The sequence below is a fragment of the Lytechinus pictus genome, chromosome 7 (assembly GCF_037042905.1).
Source record: "Lytechinus pictus isolate F3 Inbred chromosome 7, Lp3.0, whole genome shotgun sequence".
In the NCBI taxonomy this organism is placed as follows: Eukaryota; Metazoa; Echinodermata; class Echinoidea; order Temnopleuroida; family Toxopneustidae; genus Lytechinus; species Lytechinus pictus.
In genome coordinates this window covers 15,630,481-15,645,462 of record NC_087251.1, presented here as the reverse complement: position 1 = coordinate 15,645,462, position 14,982 = coordinate 15,630,481, and the positions used below count along the sequence as shown (strand labels likewise).

Below are 14,982 nucleotides of genomic sequence, written 5' to 3'. Positions count from 1 at the left end.
AGCAAATTTCTGATTGGCAGTGACCTCAAATGAACTTTTGGTATCAGTGAAGCATTTAATTATTCCTTGTGGATGGGGTATGGAGGTCATTAATACAATAGGCTAATCTAGCCAGACCCTATTATTCATTAGATCTATTTCATTTTGTTTATATACAGCATACTTTTGTTATTTATACTGTAAAGTATAAAGTGATTTTCTGTTGAAGTGATATGAATTTGGTACACATTTTAGTTCTTACAAATACATAAATACATTTATATATTATAGGCCTAGTTCATGTCTTCATTTTATAAAGTAAAGAATAATGCACATTTAAGTCTTCTGAGAAAAGATGAAAAGTTAATTGTGAAATGAAAAATGCATCAATAACATTTGTTAAGTTAATCGAGTTTACAAAAGTAAATATATTCCAATGTTAATTATATGTCCAAGATTATTAAACTATCTTTTGCTAGCTATATAATCTCCTTCAGACAAGTTAAATATGCAGGGGAAATATAAATGCCTCAGGCACCACTTTCAGGAATTGCAAAATGAGGCAAAAGTAATACCCCCCAAAAAAAAATCTAAATAAAAAGTACTCTTAATCCAATTACAGATTAACAACCTTAGAGCAATGAAGTCATAATTTCATCCCTTGGATCCGTGCACTGTTTTTCATAGACATGCCACCGCTCCAGACCTGTACATAATTCAGTAGTACATGTATACATATTATTATGATATATTATTTATGGATTGGCTTGCAATATTGATCACCTTTAATGATTAATATGGTATCCTGCAGCTCTAATATAGTGTTTGCCCACCCATAACATACATCCTATAGAGAGATGACCTAGATGTGCATGCATGTCTTTGGCTTGAAACAGACAACCATAGGCATCTTGATATCCACTTGAAATGTTCATGATGGTACTTACCTCCCATTGAGTTAGAGGTTTGTTGACAAGTCAAGGATGTTTTTACTGAAGGAATGTTAAACATTTGTGTCTGTGTGTCTGTTGAGTGATCATGTCATCATTTGCTGTAAGTGTTTGCTTTTATGACATGTTAGCTACACCAATCACCGAGTTTGAATCATAAATCTTTATTAATTGACCATTTGAATTGATGTAGAATTACATGAAGATTTGCTTGCTTTCTTGTATTTCTCCTATCTTTCCTGTATGATGAGGCAACTCTACAGTCTAATGGATCGCAGCTCATAGTTGAGCAACTTAAAGCAATAATAATTTGCTACCAGTACCATCAACTTGTGAAATTTGCAAAGAAGTAATCAAGTGCAACATTTTACAGTTAATTGTTAATTTCTGAATGAAAGTATGGTTCTACTTAAACAGGTGTATGGATTGATTAACTTGTAGCCATGAAACTTACTTGCAAATTTTATACAATTCAGCATATGTACTGGGCAAAAAGCTTCCTTTCAAGGAGAAAAGCATTTAGAATTAAACATCTGGATCCAGTATTTTTATTGTTTTAATAATCTTTTTTAAAGTGTTAAAAAAGGGATTTTGAATATCCCAGTTTTGAAAACTTGGAAGCGTGGTGTTTTGAAGAGGACTGGGGAAGTGTTTAGACTAGACTATAACCTTGGCCTTTACAAGGTAAGTGCTATTCCAGAGGGACTCTTCTTTGTCCATTCCTGTCACTTCGCAGCTAAGCCCTGGCTTAGGGCTCTATTTATTCTAGCACATATGGGACTATGGAGAAATATGTCTTAACTCAATGAGAGATTTCAAAGCATTTTTTTACCTGTTACACTGTGTGTTTGAGAGTTTCAAACTTTGGTTGCTAACCTTGCTAGGATAGATGTCATCGAGTCAGATATCCGTCCTTGGTATTAACAAGGAGCTCCTTGGTATTAATGGAATACCTCACAAATATAAAGAAATAAGTGATGTATTTTACATAATAAACTTTGATTTTGAAAACATTTTTTATTCTCCTGACATTGTAGTGTGTAACATTTATCAATGAATTTGAATAATCAAAGTATTTAAGCCCATATGATGGAAATAATTATTTCAGTTTAATTCACGTTTCCTACCCAGAGTTCTGCTTATCCTACCTGAAATTTGCAGTATGTAGCCGCTACATTTCATACAAATAAACAATTTTATTTGAAAAATTTGAGGCTTCCAATATGATTCTATCCAAGAATACATCATGAGTTATTTCAATTCAGTAATTGAATATGAAACATTATGTGTGGAATTATATACCCTAACACCCTAACTTGTTCAAAGAGATCACTCTCATTCATGTATTTCATAAATCTAAAACAAAATTTCCCCCTACTTTAGATCTATCCCATCATCTGGTGTCAGACTATGAGCAGGTGCTTGCACTAATGCATGATGGGAATCTCCTGCGGACCACAGCGGCGACCCATATGCACGAGCTGAGCAGTCGATCGCACGCCATCTTCACCATCACGTTCATACAGGTTCGTTAGACTCGGACGGAAGAATTAATTAACCTTTAAAATGTATTTCAATGGGAAAAACAAAATAATTTTTTAAACAATGCATTATAGAAGAGAAGAGAAATTAAAAGTACAAGAATGAGTCATTACCAACTGTTTTTATAGAATGTCTGTAACATAATTAAGAGCTCATGACTCATAAATTTATGAAGAATTGGAGCTGAGCATTTTTAAAGGTTATAAGGATGGAAAATGAATTAATAATACGAAGAGATGTGTGTTCCCAGAAAACTGACATACAATTTATAGCATTAGATAGATATGGACTGCAATTGCAATCTTGATTTGAATTAGTTTAAGTAATTAATTAAGCAGTATTGAGCCAGAGACAATTGGCATGGATAGATGAAGGTTAATTAGTTATTGAATTCAAGTAAAGCTTAGCTTTTTAAGATTATAATGATGGAAAGTTAATTTGCTAATAAAAAGCTTATGTTCCTTGAAGCCTACTTACATTCCATCTAATAGGTACTAATTGCAATTTAGACCTTATTTTAATTAGATTGAGTAAGTAATATATTGGTAATAAACCAGACACAATCTGCACATGGGTAGATGAAGGTCAATTAGGTCATGTAGGAATCCAGATTGAAACCTTACCTAGATAAATGTTTTACTGTTATGCTATTCATTATCCAGCTTTCAAAGGAATCCAGATTTGTTGGTGGGAGCTAGTGTTCTTTGCAAGAGGGAAAAACAAAGATATCTGTTTTTTTATTGTCAGTACTCATTAGTATAAATGCATGGAAGGGGACATCTCCAGATCCAATAAATCTGAGAATATTCAGGGTAATTTTGCTCATTTGAACCAAAGCTTGTTACCCAAAAACTAATTGTGTACTTGCCTAATGATGCAATGGACGTTTGATTGTATCACCATGAGTTGCAAAGTCATTAATACAGTATAAGCTGATAGGTTAAAGTATTTTTTTGCCAAAACTTTTATTTATTACTTAAAAATATCTTTTTTGCAAGGTCTTTTTGTACTTCTCTTTCTTCTTTCCCCCCTACTTCCTATTCTCTGAATTTGCTTGCTCTTTCTCTCCTTCTTTCTCTCCTTCTTTCTCTTATTTCCTCCAGTGCTCCCTTTTTATTCTCCTCTTTTCTTTCTTCTTTATTGATTAATAGATATTGCCTTAACAAACCTCTGAACAAATTCCCAAAATCAACTCCAAGAAGAATCAACCATGCATAAGTTTTACTTTAATATAAAATCCAAGTATGTGGAATAGTCGCCCCAATTCATGTCGCTCATTACAAATTTTTTATTAAAACACAAAATATATTTATTTTCCATCTGATAGTTATCCTCTTTGAAAAATTGAGAGCACTGGGAGAGCAAAATTACTCTTTTGTTTTACTATGGGCAGGTGCTATATAAATGCCACAATGTATGTACCGGTATATCAAATTATCAGTGACACCACTGAATTCTAACCATGACGCACTATACATTGTTCATGCATGCATTTATGCTCCTTTTGAAATTATTGATGAGAAAAGTGCAAGTAAGACTAACTTTACACGAAGGTGACTGTCTCCCCCACTGGCCTCAAATTAGTTGTCCGATCGGGGGTATAAGACAGCGGGTCTTTGATATTGGATTATTAATGGAAGCAGCATCCGAGAGGATAAATGAGGGGCTATATGAGAATGAATAATGATATCAATTTTTCACTATGAATTTTCCATGACGACATGCCTTATTTTTAGCATATGACTTCAACCTTGAGTTTGTCAGAATCTCGTAATCCCAGATATGGTGGCGCTTGTCCTATAAGATGTGAACTTAGCGCTTCAAATTTCTTTCAGTTATTATTTTTGTTTGTCCAGTTTCTTTTTATTCCAATATCTTTTTCTCTTCTTTTTGTCTGAAAGTAAAGAGAACATCTTTATCCTTGATAGAATTCAATGCTACATGTACCCTTGATTTACATGCAATGTAATATATTTGTTGTAAGAGCATTCTCTTTGTAATTTTATCAGTCATTGAATGGATTGAACATTCCAAATAGGTTTGAAAGAGTATTATTATGTGTTTAAAATGTTTTTCAACAAGTTAAGTACTTATTCTTCTACAACCGTTCTCTACACTTGATACAAACCAGAAAAGTATTGTAAATCTTATTATATGTAATTCTGATGAATAATGGAATATACTTGTTATAAATGGATTCTAATAAGTAATACCATTACAGTGAGTCAGGGGAGGATGGATGTTTTCTTCACATGTACTTAAAAAAATCTTCCAACAAGATCTGTTGTGAGAGTAAATTTATTATCAGACTCCTTTTTAATCTAGTACTTTGATAGCCAGAAGGTATATAAGTTCTAAAGTGTGTTAAGGTCACTTGAGAGGAAAGTGCAACAATGAGATACATTGAAAATTATTGTAAGATGCAAGGATTATGAGAAATTGAATTGAATAATATTTCAAATCAAATAATTGTCATTGCCAACTTTTAGCAAATGAAAGCAAGTTTATATAGTACGTCTTTATCTAAGTACATCCCATGATTGAAAAGCATCTATTCTCAACTGTAAAAAAAAAAATAAATAAAAGCTAAAGGAGAGTATAATTTACTACACAGATTCAAGTGAAACTACAAATATATCACAGACCTGCCAAGTTTCAATCTTAGTAAATGTCAGAATTTTTATTATTTTTTCTGTCATATAGTCTCATATATTGATTCCATTTCTTCCATTGCATGGGTCTCTCGTGAATCTAACATATCAAGATATACAGCCCTTATCAATTAGTGTATGAGCATGTACATGTTAACACCTCTCTTACTCTCAATGGTTGATTCATGAACCATAACTGTTACGCTTCACATGAATGACTTTGATTGAATATAACATGTGGACCTTTACCTTTAGCTCCCCCCATACCGTATGTTATCCAATATCTATCACAGGTACATGTATATTGATTGTGCTATATTTGAGAGCTGTCTTCATGAAAGCAACCTACCATATCTAATTGAATAATGTCCCTAGTAAAATCCCATAAATCAGAACATAAAGAGTATTGCAAATCATGTCTCACGTCAGATAAGCTATCCTTTTACCTATCAGCAATCAATCGAAATACACTGAAACGGCCATCAGAGCTCAGATTCATAAAGGAAATTACTGAAATCCTTGGGTAATGATTGACCGATATGTACTGACTCTGTGTAAACTCATTAAATATCAATTTCATAAAGCTGTGTACAACTGTACTTAGGTGATCAATCAGATTCTCATATCATTTATATTCCCATCAGCAACTGTTGATTTAGGGGGATTAAAAAAGTTTGCCGTTGACAAGCATCTTAGTACAAACTTTATCATTAATTTACAAGTCTTTTATAATTGTATGTTTTATTGAAGCAAATCAAGTGGAATTGAATGTGGTATTGACAAAATTTGCAAAAAAGAGAAAAACTGACCAAAAAATTGATAAAACAAGAATATTATGGTTATAAAATATTCATTCTTACTTTGTTGAAACACAGGAATATTTAAGGCGTGTCGTTATGCACCTGAGAGTATATTTCAACCATGTATTAACCTTGAAGTAACATGTGAACATCTTTATAAAGCACTCTTTTGTCCCAGTTACTTAAAAAAAAAAAATATTTTGATTGGTTGGGATTTTTTACCTGATTGCTAAGAAAGCATGAATGCTTGTAATCAAGCAACCAGAGGACCAACGGCTTAAGGTCCTCTCCGAAGGACCTGGTAATGAGGATTAATGCCTTACCAAAGGGCAATAGCGCACCAAGTGTGAATCGAACCCGGGTCACCGGAATACGAATCCCTCGCTCTACCGACTGAGCTATCGCACCTTTGATCCATATTTCAGTTATAAGCTTCTAACATTAAAGTGTAACTACATTATTACTGCCTTTTAAAATTTTTTTATAAGTGTCTTTTGCTGATGATTCTTAAAGGAAGATGTTTTATATTTTGTTTTATTATCGTTTTGTATCTATGTTATAGGCTAAGATGTCTCACGGGATTCCAAGTGAGATTGTGAGTAAGATCAACCTGGTGGATTTAGCTGGAAGGTAAGGATATCAAGCCATTATGCTGCTTTACATTGACAACAATAAGCAAGTAAAAAATGTGTAATTTCATGTAAAAGAGCAAAATGTGTTTGAGATTTATCGACACCAATACATTAGAATGATGGTTGAGCAGCTATGAAATTTGGTCCAGGAGAAGAACTTTATTTGTTTAGTGTAAACATATTACAAAATCAGTTTCAGACAATATGTCACTTGCTTCATTTTGTGCCAAGCAGGGCTGTACACCCGTCTATTTACCCCAACTTTGAAAATCATAGTGCTAATTCTGATCCCGCAAACTATCCTGACTGGAAGTTGCTTGAGATGATTTGCATTGAAGACCCAATTAACTGGACACTTTGTAGGCTCTTTGAGCTCTTTGTATTCTTTTAAAATGTTCTGTTATTAAGTCCTATTTAGTATACCATTCTATTAGCACCCAAACCTCATTTGTATTTCAATTCTATTCAATTTGTTTAAATTTAGGTCTACTGCCTAAAAGTAAAATCATCTTATAGTTGTGTGAAATCCTCTGAATACTAATAGCGTCATGCAATTTAAATGGGCACGATCTTTTACAAAATGAGCTATTCATCCATTTATTATAAAGGAAAAATATGTATACCTCATTAAGCGAATCAGAGGAAGTGTGCTATGCTGAAACAAATGCATAATAAAACAAACATAATAAAGAACAGCTACATATTTTCATAGTTTCATGACTGGTACTGTGGATTACTGTACAATTTTAGGATATGGCTTAATGTTAATCCATTGATACATGCATTGGATAGAGCACACTTTTGGAATAGCATATTAAATATGTTTAAATGTATATGCTATAAAGATGGAGATGCAGCATGGCACCTGATTGAAGGAATCCCTACCCCTAAATTTTAACATTTGAACCATGAAATATGAAAAGGTGTTTGTGCTTGGTCTATTATGATATAACGTAGGCACTTAACACCACAAAAGGTGTACATTCTAGCTATTAAGTATGAATGAAATTCACGCTTGGTGGAGCATGATTGTACTCCCGTGAATGGGGAGGCAGTCTGGCATGAAGTGCATGAAGAATGATGTGTATTGAGACAACTTCATCCAAGGTCGTAGTATATGCTCTTATTACATGAAAATACTCTATTTCACATTAAAAGCAATCTTCGGGATTTAGTTTGGGATGAAAGTAAAAATCCGAGAAGAATCAAATTCATCATAGGTTTTATAGCTGACTATTTGACACTGTGTAATCTATTTCCAACCAATATTCATTTTGATAGTTTAACAAGAGATGAGCATTAATATTTTAACATAAATATGATTGGCTGAATTTACATTTTGAGATGCGCTCTTGATATTCTATCAAAGTTGAAATTAGAGTTATTTTTTATTGAGAGTTTCACTTAAGATATTACCTGAAGTTGTCAATAGATCATAAATGTGTTTTATCTGTCAATGATAATGAACACTTTTACTTTAGCTTCTTGTCTAACATGGCAGAAATTCAATTATTTTAAAGGAAATATGGAAATAAAACTTCATGATGCAACAAAATATTGATATGTCTGTCTAGATATTTGGTACATAGTCTATTATTATTATCTATATGATACCATTAAGTCCATCCCACAAAATTTTCTTATAATCAATAGAATATTGCATGAAATATGAAAATTGTAAGATGTTAAAATATGATCTTTTTTAAGGCAACTTTGATTATGTTCAGACAGAAACCAAGAGTATTTTTGTGACTTCAAAGATCTACCCACTCGCATCTTGAATAACAATGATATGATAATATATCCCCCTGGAAACTAAATATCTACATCCCTGAATGCTCATCTACTTTTGAAAGCAATGCATTTGATAAATGCCTCTGTTCATTGTCACAAAAATACTGCCTGAATAAATACCGAATATGAAGTCAGTCTACACACAAAATATTATTTTCATTGCTCTTGCACAGTGTTATTTTAGGGACTACTAAATGCTTTGATGTTGTCTTTTTTCCTTTCTGTCCATATAACCTTGCATGCTCTCATTATATCTGTCCGCGTAGATAATGAATGCTTGCGCAAATTCTCCATTTTTTATGTTTGGTAAAAAAAACCATAATATTAACGCTGTAGAAGGTGATATATAGTGCAAAACTAAATATCTCCAAATGTGGAAGTGCATTATATTAAAAGCTTGAAGCATGACCAGTACCTTCATGTTGGCTCAGTTTAAGGCAGAAATTGATTGGGGATTTAGAAATGAGGTTATGTAATTAGGTCATTGCATGATGAAATTAATGATGTTGTGTCACCCTGATGCAACAGTGTAGTACTGATGTCATATTACTTGTCCTCTTTTGCTTCCTCCCTTAGTCCCTCTTTCTTTCCTTCCACTATTCATCTTAAAGAATGTTTTCATTTCAGTTCAGTTGAGTTTTTTTTTATTTCATATCTCACAAAATATAACAAAATAAACAAAATGTAACATCCAAGAAGAAAGAATAAACCATTAATGATAAAAATAATACAGTACAATGAAAAAAAAAGACAATGCGAATAACATTTGAACATTCCTGATTGGAGACAGATATTTATTAAAAAAAAGTCAGGATAAGAAGAGTAAACTATTTGAAAAAATGTTTTTACTTTGTCCATGTCTCTTCAATAGCAACCTACTCTCATCTTTTCTTGGTTCTTATCTTTTCATTTTTCTGTCTACTTTAAAATATCAAAAGTTCATTCAAGTTGCTTTGAAAATTTGTTATTGAATTTCTTTCACTATCTAGCAGTCTTTATCTATTTCTTGATCACTGTATTTCTCTATTCCCTCTTTTATTTCTTTGTCTCTCACTGTCTAATGTCTTTTTTTTCTCTCCCTTCCCCTTCTCTTATTTCAATATCTCTTTCTTCATTTTTAGTTTCCCCATTGTTTGTCTCTCCTCATAAAGGAGTATCAAATGATCTCTTCTTTTTTATGATTCTACCTCATTATGTGTTTACTCAATCTCTATTTCTTCCTTCCTTTAGTGAACGGGCATCGATCAACACTAGCAAAGACAGATTGCAAGAGGGCGCCAATATCAACAAATCGCTTGTAACCCTGGGCAACTGTATACAAGCACTAGGTAGGTACAAAATTGGCTTTTATTGCCCCAAGAGTCAATATTAGTTTAGGAACTTCAGATTAATTAAACCTAATGGTAAATTATGGCATTATATCCTTTGCATACTTTTTGTAATCAAGATCAACAGAGATGTATTTTCTTTTCATGACTGACTTCACCCTGTTCAGCTAAAGGATGATTTAAGTAGATTTATAAAAACTCGAACTTTTTAATTACATTTGCAAAATAAGTACAATTTCAAGAGTACCATTACAGCATTCTTTTGAGAGATAATAACTCATATAGCGCATATCACTCATGTAAGATAGTCCTTATGCTCTTAGAGATGTACTTGTATTGAGAGACAAACTTTCCATGTGCAAATCCACCACTAAAAAGTCCCTGGAGAAAAAAACCTGGACAGTGGTGTAGCTTTTAATCTCAACCCTTGTGTTTGAAGAGGGATACCTTCGATAACGATTAGGAGAAAAGAAATAGATAATAAAAAAAAGGTTATGGGAAAATCTGTGGTTCTTTACAAAACAAACCAAGCTACAATTGTTCACACCTGTAATCACTGGAGTGTAGATTGGTAAATTTTAGAGTGGTTAAACATTGATAATTAAAGGTTAATAGAATCATGAGAAAATGAGGATAGTTATTTGTCGATATGACAGTACTGGAACAGTGAGAGCAAACATTGTGTTCTTCATCAAACACTACACTCCGATGAGCAAAAGAAAAATGACAATTTAAAATTGGCGGGAAATGGCTCCAATTATACATTCTTCAAATTATTTATTAATTTTTTCCACAACAGTGAAAGCAAATATTGTGTAACTTCAACAAATAAATGTTATTCTCCGATGAGAAATGAAAATCACTTTTAGCGGGAAATGGCTCCAATTACCTATCCTTCAAATGTATTAACTTTTCCTTCAGATATGTAGACTGAGTTAGTGCTCTTCAATAGACGACACGTACGTGCAGTCGCCGCTGGCTAACGTCAGCTTAATGGACGCCGCCATATTGCCAGATTCAGGCAGATTTGGCCCGCGCCCTCACCGGCTAACGCTCGGCTAAAACTCGAACGCCATTCACCCATACACTAATTCCCCTTGATTACCGTTGTTAAAAACCTCTGTCAAATCTTTTCCAGCATTTTTATGAATTAGCGATTGATGTTTTTCCGTTTTTCAAATCTCCTTCATTATACACATATTTTTTTCATATTTATAACATTTTTATTTTAATCACAATTTCAGTCCAAACGCGGGTCAGTTTTTGTTAACCCACGTTGTTTGTGCATGCCCACGTATAGCCTTACGCGTATTGAAAGGAATGATGTTGTGTCGAAAAACAGAATTGTTATTGTTTGTTCCTTGTTTGTTGGGGATGAAACTATGATGGCGACCAGTCACGTTTGACTGTACCGCCAAATAGTTAAGATTAATTAATTAAGGTCAAGGTGAGATAAGAGAAATGAGCAAGGGGCATTGTGGGGGGGGGGGGAGAGAGAGAGAGAGGGGGGGGGGTTACGAGGGCCGAGTGGGGATACAGTTTCATCATGCAGTACAGGGCGTCGATGAACACTTTTATTTTTTTCTCCAAAATTTGGAAAGTGACAGAATAATCAGAAAAAGGTTGATTGGTTCTGATTTTGAAAAAAAAAAGAATTTATCAAGATTGCTGTTATTCTTCATGGTTGTAGAATTTAATTTAGTTTCTCTGATAAGTATAATTCTTTCAAACAACTCAAATTTTGATTAATCGTATTTCATTTATTTCACTCTTTTCTTTCGCCTCGTTTTTTTTTTCCAAAAAATCAGGGAGCTGAAAAATATGAGAGCTAGAACCTAAAGATATGGGGTAGCTATGACGTTGGAGGGGGCGCAGCCTCATGCACTTGCAGATCCAAATCAATTTTCATAGGGGACACTTAGAGTACCGGTAGCCCCTACTTCTTTAATATTATTTTTACAAGCAAAAAGAAGTCAATGAAGACATCAGGCCACCGACAGCAGCCTCGTCAAAGGGGGGGGGGGGGCGGTCGATTATTTTGAGTATTTTATTTCATTTTGTCCTCAATAGGGGGGGGGGGGTCAATTAATTCTATATACACTTCTATTGTCTTTATATATGGGGGGGGGGGATCTGCTAGTGAGCATGTTTTTAAAAGGGCTTAATAAGGGGGTTAATACAACAGAAATTGTACGATTTAACACAATAAAATGTATCATCGAGGTTAATACTAAATTAATACATAATTAATAATTGTTTTAATTGAAAATGAAAATAATAAAGGCACCCATAGATCTTAACATCTCATAAATACAGGCCTAAACCTGTATTGGAAGTTGAACAGGCATAAAGTATAAATGTTTAGCTATATAGCTGATGCTTTGATCCCGCAACCAAATAATGTTATCATAAACTAGTAGATGTTATATCAGTCATGTCAGTGGCGTAACAAGTGAAAATAATTGAGGGTACTACGATATGGCGTATCAGGCAAAATTTATAAAATATATAGTTGCAAGCAAGCGACATAAGCATAATTTTGACTTTTGGTTACAAAAATCCAATTGAACAATTTCGCAAGATTCTCTTACCTTTTCCTTTTTTTTTCTTGTTCGTGAATTGGGGGCATGCAAGACCCACCCCCCCCCCCATACACTCTTTGATGTCACTGTCTAAAATTTGATTTAAACTTTGAGAATTTGAATTTCTTATCTAAGTAATCCAAAGGGATAAGACAAAAATATTTGCAGATTACTTATTTCAAAGTGTTTTTATACCTATAACTCCCCAACTCTGCTCTAGCTGCACTGCACGTTGCCTAACGGCCTTCCACCAAAGGGCCAGGCCGACTCGCCCCGTGAGCAAGTGACCGCGTTCGCGTAAGTTCGACCGAAGCCATGACTAAATTCTGACCATAAACATCACCTAACTAATCACTCTCTGACAATATTTCAAAGTATATTTTATTACAGTCGATCCTTTGGGCCATTAAACGATAATATTTCCAATGTTATCATGACAAACAATTTTAATGAGATAGTGGCATTGTAGAAAAAACTAATTTATAAGCACGAAATGGCACCAGATAAATCATCAAACATACAGCGCAGCGTTCGGGACTGGTGAGTGGTACGGCTCGCTTGGAGTTTTCGCCCCGACGAATTCGGCGAAAACGCTACCATTGCGCCGTGCGAATGTTCAATCTGCGGCTCTCAATCAGAGACTTGAATGTCTCTTTTTGCATTATCGAAAATGTATCATAGACTTTGTTTGATTTGTTTACAAGTAAGTTGCATATCCGTCGTGATAATTAGGAAAATCCATGATGTCTTCTTCTAATTCTGTAAAAATTACCTCTTCAAGGTGCCTGTGTCAGAAAATTGCCGGAAATCGTAAAAAATTGCCTAAAATGTCTCTTTTTGAAAGTTCATCCATGGTCTGGAAAAAAATGTTATAATTTATGTAGACGTATACCGTAAACAAATACATCCTCGATCACTGAAATGAAGTGTTTGCTAAGCTTTTATATCTCAGACCGCGTTACCATGGCAACTTGGGAAAACCTTTATTTTTTAGTAATAAAATTCTGGTTTTAAGGGTCATTTTAGAGACATAAAACTAACCATATTTTGAAGTATTGGGTATAAATTTCACATAAAATTGAATTATCTATGTTTATACTTTCGTATATGAATATTCATATTTCTTATAGAATCTTAGTTTTTGATTGGTCAATGTTTCAGTCATGGGTAATAACTGAGCGTTAAAAAATCTGAAAATGCGCATTTTATCGGCAACCAACAAGCAAGATGGCGGAACACATTAAGTTGGCGCTATGCACGTACGTGACGATTGAATGAGGGAGTGTACTGTAATTAATATCACTTTGACTTTTAAGTCACAAATCAACAAAAGCTTCTAAAAGTAATTGTTCAATGGAAAGGTAATTGAAGTACCTTTCTTACAGATTTTACCGATAACAGATTATTACAGATTTGTTTAAGCCCCCTAAGTGAATAATTTTCCAAACAAATCATTATAGTTTTCAGAACCTTTATTAATTCTATTATTATTTTTTTCTAATGAATGTCAAATATTGATTGGTTGATTTCACAATTTTAATTCTGACATAGTATCCTCTACCAGTTTGGTGTTAGAATGATGTGAAGTCATTGAATAAAATTGAAACAAAATGTTACTGCCTTTTAGGTTACGAAGTGACAGAATTTCATGAGAATCACCCAAAATTACAAATAATTCCCCTTACAGGACCCCATGTGGATCTATCCAAATCTCTTCCAGAGACTTGGTTGACATCTAGGCATAAGAGAGGTATTACTGTATTCTTGCATAAAGACAAACATATTACTACTCTCATTATCACATGTACATCCTGCTCCCTTTTTCTAACTTATATCCTATCTTTGTGGTCAACTCAGCCAGTTTTATTACATTCAATCATATGTGACCTGATCCAGCAATAATGGGCAACTGTCAGCAAAAGTTCATTTGACATTTTTGTAATCAGAAGAAACCAATTTTTTATTTTACCGTTTGTGAAGTCCATATCAAAAGTATAAATAATTATTGTCTCAGAATCATCCCTTCTACATGTTATAATATTCAGAAGTCAAAGTATGTGATGCTGACATTTGCTAAGATGTTGTAGATTTGGTCACATAAAATCTTTTTATTTGTAGCTTCATCATGTTTCTTTCTTTTTTCCCTCAAACCAGACTAGTAGACAATGGAGATTTTCTTTTTAATAAATTCCTCAAAGAATTGTTTAAAAAATCCTAGATTTGCAAATTTACTTTTTTACATTAAAGGAAATTTTTAATTCCTAACATTCTCAAAGTTTAAGGGTCTTAGATTTAAAAAAAGAAATTCATTGCTAATTTCATGAGTAAATGTCAATTCCAGGCTAGATATTTTGTCCAGTCCTTTTGCATACATTGCTAAGACTCGAAATGGTACAAAAGATACTCTATTCTGTCTACCATTTCTACCAAAAGTCTGTGCTGGGTTTTATGGCCAGAGTCCCACTCCGCATCTTTCACTCCAATCATTCCCTATTGTTTTTTTTGTAAAGTGAAAGGGGAGGATTTGAAATGAATGGTGAGCAGAATTATTGTTAAAAGACTAACATGGTTCTGATTTCTATTAAGGTGCCAAATATGATTTCGTGATTAGTATAAAGGGATTGATAAACAGACTTGGATTGATTTGAATCGTAGGACAGATCTATGTTTCTGGTCTGGTTTGGAAATGTAAGAACTTCAGGAAGTCCATATCATACAGAATTC

General features: G+C 33.5%; 1 protein-coding gene across 1 annotated transcript in view; it reads left to right on the top strand.

Moving 5' to 3' along the window:
* The window catches only part of LOC129264891 (uncharacterized), a 93,744-nt gene that overhangs the window by 9,670 nt on the left and 69,092 nt on the right, over window positions 1–14,982 (top strand). The window contains exons 4-7 of the mRNA XM_064102038.1: window positions 2,313–2,455; window positions 6,485–6,552; window positions 9,579–9,676; window positions 13,946–14,008. Of these exons, the coding sequence (XP_063958108.1) occupies window positions 2,313–2,455; window positions 6,485–6,552; window positions 9,579–9,676; window positions 13,946–14,008 (372 nt within the window). The remainder of the gene's footprint in view (window positions 1–2,312; window positions 2,456–6,484; window positions 6,553–9,578; window positions 9,677–13,945; window positions 14,009–14,982) is intronic.